General features: G+C 57.6%; 2 protein-coding genes across 9 annotated transcripts in view; one reads left to right on the top strand and one right to left on the bottom strand.

Annotated features, from left to right (window-relative positions):
• Positions 1-348: 348 nt before the first annotated feature.
• LIMS2 (LIM zinc finger domain containing 2) overlaps positions 349-17,412 on the bottom strand; it is a 32,378-nt gene continuing 15,314 nt past the window's right edge. For 6 of the 8 annotated variants that reach the window (XM_003800335.3, XM_023519379.1, XM_003800334.3 and 3 more), the window contains exons 3-10: positions 15,574-15,640; positions 15,233-15,353; positions 4,388-4,537; positions 3,589-3,739; positions 2,627-2,719; positions 2,010-2,058; positions 1,814-1,889; positions 349-1,228 (exon numbers count right to left, since the gene is read on the bottom strand). In XM_003800335.3, the coding sequence (XP_003800383.1) occupies positions 1,081-1,228; positions 1,814-1,889; positions 2,010-2,058; positions 2,627-2,719; positions 3,589-3,739; positions 4,388-4,537; positions 15,233-15,353; positions 15,574-15,640 (855 nt within the window). In that variant the 3' untranslated portion in view covers positions 349-1,080. Of the gene's footprint in view, positions 1,229-1,813; positions 1,890-2,009; positions 2,059-2,626; positions 2,720-3,588; positions 3,740-4,387; positions 4,538-15,232; positions 15,354-15,573; positions 15,641-16,280; positions 16,382-16,424; positions 16,479-17,412 lie in introns of those variants that run through there. The other 2 variants (XM_023519380.1, XM_023519381.1) reach the window with 2 other exon arrangements.
• On the top strand, positions 10,940-12,911 carry GPR17 (G protein-coupled receptor 17). Its single transcript, XM_003800336.3, has one exon. The coding sequence runs from the start codon at positions 11,545-11,547 to the stop codon at positions 12,613-12,615; it is 1,071 nt and encodes a 356-aa protein (XP_003800384.2). The 5' UTR covers positions 10,940-11,544; the 3' UTR covers positions 12,616-12,911.

The following is a 17,412-nucleotide window of genomic DNA, read 5'->3' as shown; positions in this document are numbered from 1 at the left end:
AGCCTGGGGAGAGGGCACTTGCTGGAGAATCCTCCTTCCAGGCCCTTCTTTGTGCCTTTTCTCCCCCCCCCCCAGGGCACTGGAATGAATGGACTGCTCTCAGAAGGCCAGCCTGTGCCAGGCAGTGGGCAGAGCTGGACACAGGGCCTTGGAGGCCTGGGTCCCCCCACCTCACTGGCAGGCTCGGTTCCAGCCCACATGGGCCCATCTGCTCAGGCCTGAGGGTTCCCAGTTGGCCCAGGACAGGGGCTGGGGACTCCTGTCTGATGTCTCTGTGTTCACTAACACCAGCAGTGGCACGTCCACACTGCCCATCCCCATGTCCCCCCACAAACCAGGCCACTGTGGTTGTGTGAACAGCCTTCATTGTGCAAGCGTGAGCCCCAACACCAGGTCTGCACTGGCCACAGAAAAAGTGTCCTCCCTGGAACAAGCCACCCTGGCCACTGGCCCCCAGCCCCACCCAAGGGCACAATGAAAGCCTTTGGGACGGGAAAGGGAAACGGAAGCAGGCAGCCACAGTGGGATTTTGGGAAGGCCTCCTGGGTGGTGGGGTGGGGTCCTGGCCCTCTAGGTGACTAGTAGGTGGGTGTGGCAGGACTTGCTCGCTCGGTTTGGGTGCAAAAATAATACTTGGTTGAGTAGTGTTGAAAGGCTGAAGTGTGTCCCCTGAGACTCCATCTGCATGGCCTGGTCCAGTGAGTCAGATGGACTTCCCCGGCTGTGGTCCCCCAGGTGGCAACATGCATGCAGCAGGGACATTTTGGAGCAGAGGCTCTCACAGGAGAGTCTGCCACCAGGACCTCTGTGGGAGGGATAGGGCAGGAGAGGCTAGCTGGAAGCTGCCATGACCTCATGGGCACAGGTTGGCGTGACTGCCAGGCATGGACCTGGGCCTGTCACAGGCTCTCTCCCCCAGGGTCTGCCTCTGCACAGAAAAAAAGGCAGGCCCCAGCCAAAGAGAGAAGGGATGCAGAGAGGAGGAGAAGGGGAGGGAAGAGAGAGGGCATGGGTAAACCAAGGTAGCAGTCCCAGGGAAGCCGGGAGGGGGCGGGCCCTGGGTGGGGTAGCCAGCAGCCCTCAGGCTGAGTTGAGGTCCACAGACTTGGGCTGGGCCTTGCGCGAGGTCAGCTCCGACAGCTTTTTCAGCCGCTTCTTTAGCTCCAGCGGGAACTTTTCGTAGCACCTCTTACACACGGGCTTCATGTCGAACTCCACAAACTTGTTCCTAGGGACAAAGCCCAGCGGTCCGTGGACCCCACACCCCACTGACTCTGATCTCAGACAGTGGCCACGGAGGTGGTGGAGTGGGCTTTCCTCAGCCCCAGCCCACACCTCCAGACCATGGAACAGGCCCCAGGCCAGAGATGGGTCTGAAGAGATGGGCCTCAAGGATACCCTTCTCTCCTAGAGGCTTCTCTGTAGCTCTGACCCAGAACCCTCTGTGGCTCCCCACTGCCCTCAGAACCTGGGCCCCATCTTTCCTGCCATGGCCCAGATACCCACTCCCCATCCCCACGAGGCTTCCTGGACAAGCCAGCTGTCTGCTCCATCGCCTTTGCACATGCTGTTCGCTGGGCCAGCATGCCCTTCCTTCCCCAGAGCCCGGATCCTTGCTGGTATACAGGAGGCTCAGGTATTTCTCCCCTCTCACTGTGCCCTGAGGTCCCTGGACCTGCCTCAGTCTCCTCATGCTATGCGAGGCCTGGGCTGCTCCAAGCCCCACTGCTCCACCAGGGTTCCACCAGGAACCTGCAGAAGCACCCCCCGCCCTGGCCCGTCACACACCTCACAGGGGAGGTGGCCAACTTACTTCAGGGTGAGCTTGCTGTTGCAGGTGGAGCAGGAGAAGCAGCTCACACACCAGGCCTTGTTGAGGGCTGACACCACTGTGGGGGCAGGTGCAGGGCTTAGCAGGCCCAGTTGTGCAGCTGCAGGAACACCTCCCCCTCCCGCCAGGGGAACAGGCAGGCAGGGGAAGGAGGGGCTTGGGGACACAGGGACCTCACCATCACCCTCGATCACGTGGCTGCAGTTGTAACAGACATCCCCAAAGAGCTGTGGACCGGGCAAGCTGTCAGTGTGCTGTAGGCAGTCATAGTCCAGCCCAGGGCCAGGATGCAGCCTGACCTCTCCCCACACACCCACTCTCAGGGGTCCCCCTGGGCCCTCTCAGGTGTCCCCCTGGTGCTGGAGTCAGGGCACCACCGACCCATGAGATTCATCCCCTGGGAAAGACATCAGGCTGAGGCATTGCTCCCTAAAAGACCCCTCTGCTCCCACTGGTGTCCTGCGAGGGAGTGGACCTGGCTGGTGACCCCATCCCATCAGCCTTCCTTGCCTTCTGCACCAGAGTGGCAGAGAGGGCAGCTGCCAGTACTGTCACCACCACATGCCCAGGACCTCATGATGCCTCATTCTGTCCTTGCAATAGGCCTTGGCATAAGGGTATGTTTTTCAAATAAAGACTCTGAGGCTGAGACAGCTGCCTAGGTATCAAGACCCCAAGCCAGGGCTAAGGGGATGGGCCTCAGCACCTGGTGGGAATCTCAAGGGTCTGTCCACAGCCTGCCCTGCTCCCCATAGCTCCCCCACCAGCCCTCCCTGAGGGCCCCGCCCAGCCCACCTGGTTGTAGTGGGTCTCGCAATAGGCCAGGCCCTTCTTCTCATAGTGTCGGTGCCCCAGGAACGGCTTCTCACACTTGGCGCAGACAAAGTGCTGGGAGGACAGAGGGTGGGCCATGTGGCATCAAGACTGGGTGGTGACCCCAGCGGACAGAAAGCAGAGGCCAGGCGGATGGTGGCTGCCCTAGAGTCAAGAGACCCTGCTCCTACTCTTATGTACCCATGGTGACATTGCAGGTCACCCTCCTCTCCCAGTCTGGTCTCCTCATTGGCAGCCTCAGCCCAAGGAGTCAGGTGCTGGAAGGTATCACAGTGTGGAGGGCCCTCTCAGGTGGGAGCCCTGCCTGTCATATGGCGCCTTCTGGGGGCCTCCCCCATGGGCCAGGGGGTCACTAGGAATCATCTTTTTGTCCTCCAGGACTCAGCAAGTGAGGATGCACATCCCCCCAGGGGGACAGGTCAGGCCTGCACCAGGGACCTTTTTTAAACAGGCTGCCCCAGGTATAGCTTTGGGACACAGGATAGCTGGCCACCAGGGAACACAAACTCCCTCTTCGAGTGTGTCTGTGAGAACATGAGTGCCCGCAGTCTGAGGGCAAGTTGCTGACTGGCACTCAGCTGTGCCCCCACCAGAACCCACATGCTCAGGTACCCAGGTCGCACACTTGAGGAGCCACCGCTCCGTGTCTACACAGGTTGCACACACAACTGCTTCTGTCAACTGCAGCCCCACAGGGTGCCCTGGGAGGACCATCCCCCAGGTCTCCTGACTTTAGAATCTCTTCGAATGCAAGGAGGAGGAAGAGGAAAGGCAAGTGGGGCTGCTCAGCGTGGCCTGTGGGCTCAGGTCTCCGGGTTCCCTGGCCAGAGGGAGGAAGGTCCTTGCTGGGAGCCTGGGCTAGGGGTGCAGAAAGGCTCTGACCATGACTGTGAACTGGCTATGTGTCCACCAGCTTGGCTCACCTCCACGTGCCACTGCTTGCCCAGAGCATTGACCACACGGCCCTCAATGGGCCGGCGGCAGGCCCCACAGATGGGGACGCCCATTTTGTCGTGGCAGGGCAGGCAGTAGAGCTCGCCCTTCAGCTCACGGGCCTCGGCAGTCAGCTCCTTCCTGGAAGACAGTGCGGAGACTCTGGGTGCCATCCCTGCCCTTCTGCAGGGTCCCTCCTGTCCCTCCAGTCCCGGTGCAGCTCCCTGAGAGGCCCCATTCTGTTCCGACAGAGCATGGAGCCGGCAGCTCTCTCTGATCTCTGGGCCCTTTGAAGACTTCCTGTGCCCCAGACAGGCCCTGGAGCACTGAAGTCCCCACAGGCCTGGCAGAAGGACGCCTGTGTTCTGCACCACCAGGCCTCTGAGAAGCAGGTCTGTTCTCAGGCCCCTCCTCCTCCCAAGCAGACTGGATGTCTGGGACACGCACAGAGGGGACCAGGAAATGCCAGTTTGACCCCACTCCGGGATCTGCTCTGCTGCCCCTCTGACTCTGTCCTTTACTCTGTCTCAACCACCAGCAGTCCAGGGGCCTTGGCCATCACCCTCCCTGAGTCTCAAGTGCTCCCCAGACAGCACCCTGGAGAGAGGTGCTTCCTGCCACAGCTGCTCCGCAGCTCCCATTCCACCTCTGCCCTTTACCCAGCACCCATCTCCAGACTTGCCTCTGCCCACCTTGCTCACCTCTCCCACCTCACCACAGCTCTGCCCCTGCTCTGGGGCAACCCTGACTCTCCACCTGCCCCTGTCGCAGGGCGGGCTGCACACCTACCCACAGTGGGTACAGCTGAAATGGTCGGGGTGGTAGGCATCGTTCCTGAACATGAGGGGCTGCTCATCAATGACCAGGTGGCACCGCTGACAGATGTACTTGCCCAGGCCCTTGGCCTTCTCACGGTTGTGGCATGGCCGGCACAGGTGCCTGTGGGAGGTGAGGGAAGGTGTTAGGGACAGAATTACAGAGGTCCCTAACCCGCTGCCCTCTGCCTGGGGCTTCAAAGGGGTTGAGCCCAGGGTTACAGAAAAGCACATGGCCCAGTCATGCCACCTGGAAGTCACAGGTGAGCCCTGGAAAAGGAGCCTGTGCTCAGAAAAGGACTAGAAGCTGAGATGCCAGCGGGCTATCTGCCGTCTTTACATGGTGTTTTCTTCCTTCCACTTCTTCCAAGCCTAGGACAGTGTGTGGAATACAGGAGGCACATAATTGACATTTGTTGGAAGTTTAGTTTTATTTGTCAAATGTCCCTAACATACACAAGTTACAGTGAATACTTCTGTGCCCAGCAGTGAATGCCAGGCTGCGGGGCCTGCTCACCCCCTTCCTTTGGGGCCCACCGGATGAAGAGGGGCCCAAACATGCACAGGCACTTTCTGTCTCCAAAGACAAGCACAGCTATGTCAGATGGAGGCCCCCAACCCAAGAACTGCCATGACAGAGTCTTTTGTGAAGACCTCAGTGTAATTTCTGATGCTGCTCCCTGTGCTGGGCAACAGCTGTGGTCTCAACAGAGAGAGAAATCAACATGGCTTCTGTTTCCTCGAGCCTCAAAGGTGATAGGAATTTAGACTTAGGATCCGTGAGCAAAAACACATAAAAGCCCCCAGTCAACATCCCTTGCTGCCGGTTCCCACCTGCTACCTGACTCTAGAACATACTGCCGGCCCATCTGGATTCCCCTCCCAGGTCCCCAAGCCACAGGGGAGCCTCCCACCCTGCACGGCCTCCACACAACCTGACACCCAGCATTAGTGCCTTTTAAAGCTGGTCAGGGAGCCTACCTAAGAGATTAAATCTCAGACTCTAGATTACGGTGGGCAAATCCCAGATGCCAGGGCAGCCAGCTCAGCATCCCTACCCCAGACTCTGTCCTGCATAGCTCCATGCTCTGCTTACCCTAGGGTGTCTGATCTTCCCAGCTGCTGTGCAGGGCAAGGGCCCAAGTAAGGTGCCCAGTAACCACTTGCTAAGCTGCTTACTGGAGCTCAACTGTGCCCCTACCAGAACCCACATGCTGAGCATCATCTGGCAATGACAATGTGGTCAGGTAGAGATGGGGAGCCCGGACTGCTTTTACCCCGCAGTGGGTGGCAAATGTGGCCTATGGCTGCATTCTTCATCCCCATGATCCCTGAAGTCCCCCCTCTCCTGACACCTGTGCTCCGCCCCCACCTGAGGCCACCTCCACAGTGGCAGCCCACCTCCCTGCTGGTCTCTGTCACAGACACAGCATTTGCTCCCCAAAACCCCACTCTCAGGTATGCTGACTCCTCCTTGGCATTAGGACAACATTCAATCCACATGGAATAATTTGTTTCAAAGCTATAGAAATTAGCTCGACTCCCCAAGACTACTACAGTGGTCAGTGCCTTGAGGCCACTGTCAGAAATTACCCAAATAACAGATGATCTGTGAGCCCAGAAATGCCCTGGTCAGGGCAGCCAGTTTCAAATAGCCACAATTCCAACCCTTATGAGCCAGTTCTTCCAGACGGCCACTGGCGGGGCACGATGAGAAGGGACCTGACTCTGGCCCAGATCCCTTCACATGCCTCTGGCTCCCAGGCAAGATGAACTGGGAAGCCTGTCTTTCTAGAAGGAACCCCAGATGGGAAACAGATTCTCAACAGACTTTGAACCCAGCATCAGATCGAAAGGCAACCTTCAGAATTTTTTCCAGGTAAAATTAAGATGGAACCTAAGAATTCTAGATTCAAAATGCAACAAAAAAACAAAAACAAGCAAACAGACACACACAAACAGCTTAAGTTCTGGAGTGACGCATACTTGGGTTCAAATCCTGGCTCTGTCTCTTTCTAGTATTTGCTATTGGGTTTCTTCATCTCTCTTAGCCTCGGTTTCCTCGTCTATAAAATGGGGCAATAGTCCCAGCCACACAGGGTCACGAGGCATGTGGCAAGTACTCCCTAAATGCTAGCCACATACAGTTTTCAATGTTTTAACTAAAACATTTTAAAGCTTTTCAAACTAAGAATGGTGATTTCATTCCCCGGGTTATTGGATCTATCATTTTGGACCTAGAAGGAGAAATGAGTTTTGTTCAGTCTCAGGAGTGACCTCTGGTGACAATCAAATGCACCCCTGCCTCAAGCTACCTGGGAAGGAGCCTTGGGGGCCAGTAGGCAGCGGGGCCTCTCCTCCACACTCTGTCCAGAGGCGGCGGCCACGCAGGCGAGGGCCAGGCCTGCGCTGAGCTGCATCCCCACAGAAGAGACAGCACCCCATTATGAGGCTCCCGCAGCTGTGCCCTGCTCCAGAGAAAGCCCGTGATTTATTCTGAATGCCCAAACGGGGCCTAATTATACGGGGCAGGACACAAGGCCCCTACAGCAAGTGTTCTGAAAGAGTCCCCTCTCCCTCGGCCCAAACAAGCCTGCTCAGCCTCCCACCCTCCCTCCCGCCCAGCGCAGGCTTGGGAGGGCTGGCATGTTGCCATGGCAGCCAGCCCCTCCCGGCCCCCCAGTAGTAGGAAGTCATCCCCTTCTGAAACGTCCTCTTGTGTCTGTCAGTTCCAGCTCAAGCCCCCAGCAGTCCCTCACCCACTTCGAGGCTCCAAAGGCAGTCACACACTCAGCCTCTGTGACGCTACAGGCTGGGGACACACTGGAATATTCACAGTCCGGGTGGCAGCAACGGCAGCCAGACAAGCAGCCCACCACACAAGGGACCCCTCAGGAATGAAGTGGCCTTTCAGGGCCAGAAGGGCTGCAGCCTCCCTTCCTCCCCTTAAATAGCCAGCCTCATACCCACAGCTGCTCGGAACCCACCACCAGCACCGCCACCTACGGGGCAGCTCTCCTGCCGCCCCTTCCTCCTGGACCTGGTGTGAGGTAAGGGATGGGTCGGATGGGGCAGGGAGCCAGGGACCAAGCAGAGGAAGCACAGCAGGGAGCCCTGCTGGGGTGGAGACAGGGGTTTCCTGTCCCTTTCATAATGGCATGACCTAAGTATTGGAGGCTGAGCACAGTCTGAACTCACAGCGACCCACAAAGCACTGTTTTTGTCCCTCTGTTGGGGGCTTGCAGAGGGCAAGGGGCTTGTCCATACCGCGACGTCAGCCGGAACCCAGCACCCCTCAACACTAACCATTGGGAACCTTGCCACAGCAGGAGTCAGATGAAGGAACTTGCCTGGGAGCAAGGGTCAGGACAGAGAGGGACAGGTGCCCAGTGCAGAGGAAACGGCCACACCTGGCCACGGTGTTGCCACCATGGGCTCTTCCCACAGCCACGCCTGCCCAGCATCCCCTCCATGGGGATGCTCTTCCCTATGCTGCCCAGGCCCACTGCACCCTATACCCTCCCCTGGGAATGCCTGCTCAGTGGTAGTCTGAGCAGTGAGCCTAGTGGGTCTAGACTGAGGGCTACATTTCTAAGGGACAATGGAGAGTGATGGGGCCTGTCTCAGACCACACTGCAAAAATCAGTATCAGAGCTCCTACAATGGAGAAAGACCAGCAAACCAGAAACAAACCAGAAAGCTTTTAAAATTAAGCCTCAGTCTCAGAGACAGAAAGGCACTGGCTACACTCAGCCGACAGGGCAGGCCGAGGGCAGCCCCAACCCACCAGGCCACCAGACAGGAGCAGAATGTCCAGCCACAAGATATGTGACCTTTGCAGTCCCACAGGGCCCTGATTCAGGTTAATGCTCTGCTATCTTGAAATACCTACTTTTTGGCTCGGCACCTGTGGCTCAAGTGGCTAAGGCGCCAGCCACATACACCTAAGGTGGTGGGTTCGAATCCAGCTCAGGCCCACCAAACAACGACAGCTGCAACCAAAAAATAGCCAGGCATTGTGGCGGGCACCTGTGGTCCTAACTACTTGGGAGGTGGAGGCAAGAGACTTGCTTGAGCCCAGGAGTTGGAGGTTGCTGTGAGCTGTGATGCCACAGCACTCTACCCAGGGGGACAGCTTAAGGCTCTGTCTCAAAAAAAATAAATAAATAAAAATAAAAGAAATACCTACTTTTTGAGCTAGGGGCTGCTTGCTAGAGGCCAAGCATAGGCTTTCCTTAAAGACATTCATTTCATACTGGACCTCCAAATTAGGCAGCATCCTGCAGCCAGGCCCCGACAGCTCCAGTGTGAGCACTGGGACCAAACCACACTCCCACCTCTGATCCCCGGGGCCCTGGCAACCCCTAAAGCCCCCAGAGGCAAGGCCATGGCCTGGGCTCTCCACGGCCTGACTCCCAGATCCAGGAGCACTGCCCCCTGGACAAGGGACCTCAGGCAAATTAGTACATGCAGAGCCTTGATTTTTCTGATCTGTACAATGAGGCTACTGATGCCTTCCTTTTAGGGCTGGAGCGAGCAAGCACAAGTAGGCCCATACCATGCCAGGTAGTGTGGGCAGTCATACCCGTGAGCTGCCCTCAAAAGGGCCAGGGGATAACTACACTGTGGGGCAGAGTCCAGGCCTGAGGGACATCTAGGGTGGAGGGCACTTACCTTGGCCCCTTCCCAGCCCTGTGACAGGAGCCTTACCCACTGGGCCCCATAGCCTCTGTCTTCCCTGGCCCCTGCCCATCTATTCTTGCTCACCCGTAATCAGGACACCTGCTTGCCCTCCCTTCCAGTCCCTCACTCCCTGATCTGTCCTTCCTCTCCCCCATGCACCTGTTCATCTGGTCTCCAGTCTCCTGTCCTCGCCCCCAGCACAGCCACAGCCACAGCCTCAGCACCTGTTCCCTCTCCTCCCTGCCCCTGCAGGTCCAGCCCCGTCGCAGGGCTGTTTCCCTCCCTCTCCACGTCCTCCTCAGAGGCCCCCATAGCCCATCCTTGGGGCTTCACTCAAGCCCATCTCCAGGCACTTGCCTGAGCTTGCCAAAGCCACTCACCCTACATTCTGCATCCTTCAGCTCTCCATGAACCCCACCCTGGTTTTAGCAGTCCTAAGTGTGTCACTGAGACTGTTCCAAGTCAGAGGGTTACAGTTCTGCACTTGACTACAACCCAAGAACAGATCCCATTCCTAGAACCAAAAGGAAAATAGTTCATCCTGAAATGCTCTGGAGCTGGGGCAATCTTTGTGGTCAAGGGAACGTCCCCAGACATTATAGGCAAGTGCCATCCTTCCCTTTGCTTGAGGACATCAACTGGCCAGGTGCTCAGGCCAGCCAGCCCTTACCTCTGCAGAGGAGGGGCACTAGCCCTGCTTACCACTGACGGGAGGTGCCAGGCCCTCCCACAACCTTCCCCAGACACCTCCATGCCTGGGTTTCTTCCATGCCAGACAATCCCCAACCTTTTCCTCCAGGGTCCGCTAGGCCAACACACAGTCATCATGCCTGCTATGCTCTGTACCACTGGCACCCACCCTAGGCATCCCTGCAGGAGGTGTTACCAGGGACATTAAGGGAGGAGGAAACTGAGGCTGGGAGAAGTACACAAAGAAACTTGCTGGCTGCTTGGTGCAGAGCCAGGCTTGCCCAAGAGAAGGACCCTGCTGGGGCTGCAGCCTGAGCCCCACCTGCCACTTCTGCCCTGTTGGCCTCTCTCCTCCTAACCTCTCTGCTGCCAGAACCCCCATTCCCAGGTCTGGTGGGTGAGGCAGGGTGTCTGGAACATTCCTTCTCCTTTCTATGTCTCTTGATTGATTAAAATCATAGCAGGAGTCAGGTTCTTTGTCTGCTAGGGACTCCAAGTTCACAACATAAACAGTCTGTCGCCCAGGCTGTGGGCTCTGCAAAGGGCCTTTAGGGGTGGGCAGGCCGGGTAGCCTCAGGGACCTCTCTGGGGCTGCAAATCTAAACTGGAAAACCCTGGCTGGTGTCCCTACCTCGCTGCCCCCCTGGAAAAGACCCCACCTTAACTACTCCAGGAGGAAAACACTCTCTGCTGGCTAGAGGACCAAGCACAGCTTTTCCTAAAGATAGGTCTCAGCTCGGCACCTGTGGCTCAAGTGGCTAAGGCGCCAGCCACATACACCTAAGGTGGCAGGTTCGAATCCAGCCTGGACCAGCCAAACAACAATGATGGCTACAACCAAAAAATAGCTGGGCGTTATGGCGGGCGCCTGTGATCCCAGCTACTTGGGAGGCTGGGGCAGAAGACTCGCTTGAGCCCAGGAGTTGGAGGTTGCTGTGAGCTGTGAAGCCACAGCACTCTACCCAGGGGGATAGCTTGAGGCTCTGTCTCAAAAAAAAAAAAAAAAAAGACAGGTCTCCACTGTCTCCATGACCCAAGGTCTCCATGACCCAAGTAGAGCTGGTGGACTGTGTCCAAAAAGCCCCCAAGGAGACCAAGGGGCTCTCAGTTGGGGTGGACAGAGCAGGCCTCTGACCTCCCAGGACATGGTTCTTTTGGCATTCCTGGGAGACCTTCCCATGAGTCAGGTGGTGTGGCAGAAGGCCCATAGGGGATGAGCAGAAAACAGCAACACATTGGTCACTGCACTCACGGGAAGTGCCTTGAGCTCAGGCAGGCAGGTCAAAAAGGGGTGAGCAGGGTTTACGCACCAAGGCCGAGGCTGAAGAACTGGCAGGCTCAGGAACACATCACCACCTACCATCAGGAGGGCACTTGGGGACCTAGTGTGCTATCTCCACCACTCAGCACACCTTGGGGCGGAGCAAAAAATCATGAGCCCTTCTCTCCACCCTCCCACCACCCAGAGCCTCCCACCCATGGGCCCTGAGGAAGTGACCTAAGGTGCAGTGTGGTGAGGAACTCCAGCCCAGGCCCTCGCCTACTTGGTAGGGATGCAGCTGCACCAGTGGGAAGCTCCAAGCCGGGCTTTTTTTCAACCTTTTGCTGAAGTTCCAAATGCCTTTGACACTGACCCTCCCAAATGGACAAAAAGGTGCCTCAGCAGTTCCAGAGCCCCTGAGCTAGGGGCGGGGGGCCTCTTACTTCTGGATGTCTGGAGAGCGTGAGGCTTCCAAACTTCCAGGCTCCCCATGACCCATGTGTTTGTTCCCTTCAGGCCTGTTCCCAGGCTCTGCCTCCGGCCAAAGCATGGATGGCCCCGAGGTGGCCTCCCCAGCTTTGATGGCCAACTCCTCCCTGATCACCACAGAGCAATGCGGCCAGGAGACGCCGCTGGAGAACATGCTGTTTGCCTCCTTCTATCTCCTGGATTTTATCCTGGCCTTTGTTGGCAATACCCTGGCCCTGTGGCTTTTCATCCAGGACCACAAGTCAGGCACCCCAGCCAACGTGTTCCTGATGCACCTGGCCGTGGCTGACCTGTCTTGTGTGCTGGTCCTGCCCACCCGCCTGGTCTACCACTTCTCTGGGAACCACTGGCCATTCGGGGAAATCCCGTGCCGGCTCACGGGCTTCCTCTTCTACCTCAACATGTACGCCAGCATCTACTTCCTCACCTGCATCAGTGCTGACCGCTTCCTGGCCATCGTGCACCCGGTCAAGTCCCTCAAGCTCCGCAGGCCCCTCTATGCCCACTTGGCCTGCGCCTTCCTGTGGGTGGTGGTAGCCGTGGCCATGGCCCCCCTGCTGGTGAGCCCACAGACCGTGCAGACCAACCACACAGTCGTCTGCCTACAGCTGTACCGGGAGAAGGCCTCCCACCACGCCCTGGTGTCACTGGCCGTGGCCTTCACCTTCCCCTTTGTCACCACGGTCACCTGCTATCTGCTCATCATCCGCAGCCTACGGCAGGGCCCCCGCGTGGAGAAGCGCCTCAAGAACAAGGCTGTACGCATGATCGCCATGGTGCTGGCCATCTTCCTGGTCTGCTTCGTGCCCTACCACGTGAACCGTTCCGTCTACGTGCTGCACTACCGCGGCAGTGGCACCTCCTGCTCCACACAGCGGGCCCTGGCCCTGGGAAACCGCATCACCTCCTGCCTCACCAGCCTCAACGGGGCCCTCGACCCCATCATGTACTTCTTTGTGGCCGAGAAGTTCCGTCATGCCCTGTGCAACTTGCTCTGCGGGAAAAGGCTCTCCGGCCCGCCCCCTAGCTTCGAAGGGAAGACCAATGAGAGCTCGCTGAGTGCCAGGTCTGAGCTGTGAGCCCCGGTACCGCCAGGCCAGCCACAGACAGTCTTGGAAGGATGGCTGCCCAGGCTGCACGCTGCCCAGACTGAAAAAGAGAAGTCCCTTCTCCCTGGCAAGAGGAGAGGTTCTCCTGTTTGTTCCACCTCCTGAGCAAACAGCCTGAAAACTGAGCAGGTCCCCACCCATCCCTCCATGGCCTGAACCCCTAGATTGCCCAGCTATGTTCGGTATTAACCCTCAAAAAAGGAGAACTAACAACAGGGATCAACTGGCCACACCCCTGCAGGGAGGGCCTTGGCTCACCACCTACTGTGGCTCCTAGACACTCAGTGACTTCACCCATGGTCAGGGCGGGGGAGCAGGCAGAGGAACAATTCTTGAACAATGACAGTCTTTCTTTCCCCACTAGGCTCCCAGCCTCCTTCCCACTCCAGAAACGCACAGCAGCAGAACTCAGCAGACAGACCCTGGAAGGCAGGCTGCAAACACGCAGGAGACCTGGGTCCCAGCAGAGGGGTGGAGAGGGCATCTGGATATTTCCCATGAAGCACAAGGTGCTTTGAGTTCCCTCTGTGGCACCGTTGCCAGATGACCCCTGACTGGGTTTACAGGACATGGACTAGAAATTACAGCCAAATGTACCAAAAGTACATTTCAGGGTGGGTCCTGGGTGACATCAGCAAGCATGGCCTCCCATGCACATCAGCACAGCTCTGGGTCCCCGGTCCCTCCTGCTGCAAACTCAGACACAGACCTGCGTGTGGCTGACAATCTCCAGAGCTCCGTGGCATGTAACCAGTCCCTCTCACATCCTGATCAAGAATGTGGTGTGGGGAGACAGTCACAGGGAGAGGACCGTGTGAGGGAAGCCAGGGTGTGGACCTGACTCCTACTGACCCAGACAACGGCCTCAGCCCCATTCCTTCCCTGCAGGACACTGCCAGCCTTGCCGGCCAAGCTTGAGCTGTTCCCCTTGTTAGCACATGCATCACCCCAACATGGGCGTCTCTGTACTTGTCTGTATGGATCATAACATAACTGCAACATTAGGACTATGACGGTTATCCTGCTTGGTCACTGCAAAGCCCCTCCCAGAACCTCTTCCTCTCTTTGACCTAACAATCCCAAGGCAGTGGCACAGGACGCAGTGGCAGAGGCGTCATGGGCTCTCTTGCTAGGGCTCTGCTGGCCCCAGGCGTGCCTGCCCCATGAAGACTGTGAACGTGGGGGCTTAGGATGCCAGGGCTCTCACTCCCTACACACTCCACCTGCCACACTGCCTGCCATATAGCAACACTTTGCTTTTGTGTCACCTTTTACTTTCCAATGCACGCTTGGCTCAGGAAGTCTCGAGACAGGACTCCCACCTGGCACACACAAGTCAGTGACCCCGATGATCAGCACAGCCCCTAGAGCTGCCCCTCAGCCCCTGCACTGCTCACCTGCTCCCATAGACCCCATTTGACAAGGGGCCACCTGCCTCTCTCTGGAATAGCACACGCACAGGCAGTGCTGGGAAGGAACTGAGCAGGAGGGAGGGCATGCCCACACAGCAGAGGGTGTGCCAGAGAACACACTCTGGGGTCTCTGGAGGACCCTGCTGCCTATCACTGACATGGGAGATACTGGGAGAGCTGACTTGGTCCTCAGTGGAGAACTTTGCAGCTCATTGTGGGATGCTGGTGAACGCCAAGGGAAGCTGGCACACGGGCAGCTGAGGACAGAAAGGCAGAAGTCTCAGGTTGTCCGGGCACACATGCCAATAGGCTTTGGACTCTGTCTGCAAGGGCAGCCAGGAGGGCTGAGCACAGAGCCCCAGACGTCCACATGGAGAGATGAAGGAGGAATGGGAGCTGGAAGAGGAGAGTGGGTTGGTGCAGCCACGAGGCTAGAGGAACCCCCAAGAACTCAGGGGCCCGAGTGCCAGAAGAGGGAGTGCTTCTACATCTTGGCAGCTGCACCAAGAGCTGCTGAGAGGTCGAGGAGAGGTCGGGGTCTCCAAGAAGACTGAGCAGGTGGTGGGAGCACAGGAAGGAGCTAGCAGGTGTGCTGGGAGGCCCAAGGTGTTGGGAGCCTCAGATCCGCAGCCCAGCCCTCTAGAAAGGGACAAAAAGTAGAGAGAAGGGGGCATTCCACAAACAGAGGAGGAGCTGCAGATGCCAGGGCAGGGTCCCCAGACCTTGTGCCCCAATGTGGGGGAGTGATGCCACCCACTGTGAGGAAGGAGACAGAGGGCAGTGGTGGGGGAGGGCCAACTCCCTGAGTGCCATGAAATCTGTGGCCCTGAATTCAGGCAACCTGGTTGAATGACTCCTTCCAGGACACTCGGCCTGGGGGTATAGGCAGGGGAGGTGGCCAGGACAAGTCAGCAGGTGGGGTGATTGGGGTGATTTCCAATGGTTCCCCCTGAGGCTGTCAACAGGGAGCACTTGAAGCCCAGGGGTCCTTACTGAGCAGCTCCAGTCCAGTCATCACCCATAAACTGGGGGCTGCACTGTCACCATGCGAGGAAGGAGTGGCCAGTTGGCAACCACATCAGTACAGGCAGTAGAGCCTGGAGTGTGCCTGGCCCTCCATAGGTGCCACCTGCACCGAGGGGCCCTCCTCCCTGCCCAGCTCACAGCTACCTCACCTGCCCGCGTTCTTCACAAAGCCCAGGTCAGCCAGCTCCACGTCGCACAGCTCACAGCGGAAGCAGCCTGGGTGCCAGTTGTTGTTCATGGCCTTGATGACACGGCCGATGATGAACTCACCTGGAAGAAGAGGAGTCCCTGCATCTGGGCAGGCGTGGGTGCCTCCCCCCTCGGCCCTCCAAGCACAATCCATAGCCTGCCCAGGGTGCCCCAAGTAGGGAGGTGGAGCCTGCAGGGGCCTGGAGGCAGATACGCTATGAGACTGTGTGGAGTGATCAGGGCAGAGTCTCCTGTACCCCACCTCCTGGGCAGTGCAGGGGTGTGTTGTTGGCGCCCTTACCACAGGATCCGCAGCACGGAGCAAACAGCATCTGGAAGTCGTGTTCGCAGTACTTCCGGCCTTCAAACTGCAAACAGGGCCACAGACAGACAAGTAAACCAGCCATCACCTCCACAAGCTGCCCTCACCCTCGCTGGATCAGGAGTTGGTGGCAGGGGACAGGTGCCCAGAGGAGGGCGTTTCAGGCTGAGGCTGGGGCAGGAGGTCCCAGGCCTGACCAGCACAGGGGACTGGCCCATTTGGGATAGTGGGGTATAAAGAGAGAGGTCAGCAAGGCCAGCTGGAAGAGAGCAGGCCAGGGCGGGGCTGGCAGTGGAAGCTGGGAGGGAGGGGCCGAAGTCTGAAGTATGTGTGCTATTTGGCCCCATTCCCCATGTCCCTCTGGGTGAGAAGTCCAGCTCCTTCAGAGGCCACACAGACCCAGGGAGGGAACAGAAGGAAGAGAGCACTGAGTGAGCCAAAGGAGGACAGAGAGCCCTGGGCCGGCAGGGGTCAGTATGCACACTGCTGGGCAGCCGCTGCTGGCAGCAAGGCCCCTGCACAGGCCCCCCGTGTGACCCGAGCCTGCCTCCACTGCCTTCTCCCTTAACTTTATTTTTTTTTTTAATTTGTTTTCTCCTATTCTCCACAATTAGAGTGACTTATTAGGCTGCAACTGGATGGAGCCTCCCTGGGGGCCTGCAGAGGCAGCAGAAGTTTAAACTCACTTAGCAGTCAGTATCTCCTGGGCATCGATTATGCACTAGCCTTGTTCTAGGCACATGGCATTCCTCCCAGAGCTCTGCCCACCCCTCTGCTGACTTCACAGTCACCCAGGAGGCTGGAGGTACCACCAGGAACTGCTTTTTCACCTCTTCAAGCAGATCATACACTCCACATCCAGCCAGCAGTCAAACCGGTCAGCTCTACCTCAAAGTATGCCTAGCATCTGACCCCTGGTCAGCACCGCCACTGCAGCCACCAGCGGTGTGCTGGTAAATGTTTAACAACTAGCTCTCTGTTGGGAAGGACACTGATGTGCAGTGTTGGCCATTTTCCACGTGTTTGCCACTGCCCACAATGGCCACTTTCAAGCTGCCAACACGCTGGCAACATGGACTGAGAGATGTGCTGCGGCTCCCACACCAGCACCACGGACAGAAGTAACCCCAGCGGCTTAGGTGATAGTAAAATGTAACACAGAGATTAGGAAATGGCATGTTAGGAGTATTTAGTATCTTTGTTTTTAATAAAATTTTATCTCACTGTATGTTTCTGTCACTTAATTTTTAATACCAGCTGTTTTTCACAGTCAGTTTGCAAGATTGTTAAAGATCTAAAGACCTGGGCAGCACCTGTGGCTCAAGGAGTAGGGTGCTGGCCCATATACCAGAGGTGGTGGGTCCAAACCTGGCCCTGGCCAAAAACTGCAAAAAAAAAAAAAAAAAAACCAGATCTAAAGACCTGTTCTTGTGAGCTGGTGGGGCCAGACTGGGCCCCTGCACTTGCCCCTGGGCAGCTGCAGCGATCAGCTCCCTGGCCCACCTGCTTTCCAGCCTCTGTCCCTCCTCCCTTACAGTCTCTCATCAGCACAGTGACCAGAGGAGTCCTACTCGAGTGGCAGATGGAGGGAGAAGCCTAAGGCCCCACAAAGGCCTTAGGGCCAGACGGGGCCAGACAAGACCCATCTCTATGCCCTCATCTCCCACCCTCTCCTTGTTTCCCAGATGTCCATCATGCCAGCCCCCTGCCACACCCCGAAAGTCCCCATGTGCTTCCACCGCAGGGCCTTGGCACTTGCTGCGACCCTTGCTGAGCACTCTTCCTGCAGAGATGTGCACGGTCCCCTCCCCTGGGGTC

This window comes from Otolemur garnettii, unplaced genomic scaffold, assembly GCF_000181295.1.
Source record: "Otolemur garnettii isolate 467f Iridium unplaced genomic scaffold, OtoGar3 scaffold00173, whole genome shotgun sequence".
Classification (NCBI taxonomy): domain Eukaryota; kingdom Metazoa; phylum Chordata; class Mammalia; order Primates; family Galagidae; genus Otolemur; species Otolemur garnettii.
Note: the sequence above shows the minus strand (reverse complement) of the source record. Positions and strands in the feature narration are given on the sequence as shown.

Excerpts from the sequence above, each read along its gene's own strand:
- GPR17 (XM_003800336.3), top strand. The coding sequence starts at position 11,545 with ATGTGTTTGTTCCCTTCAGGCCTGTTCCCAGGCTCTGCCTCCGGCCAA.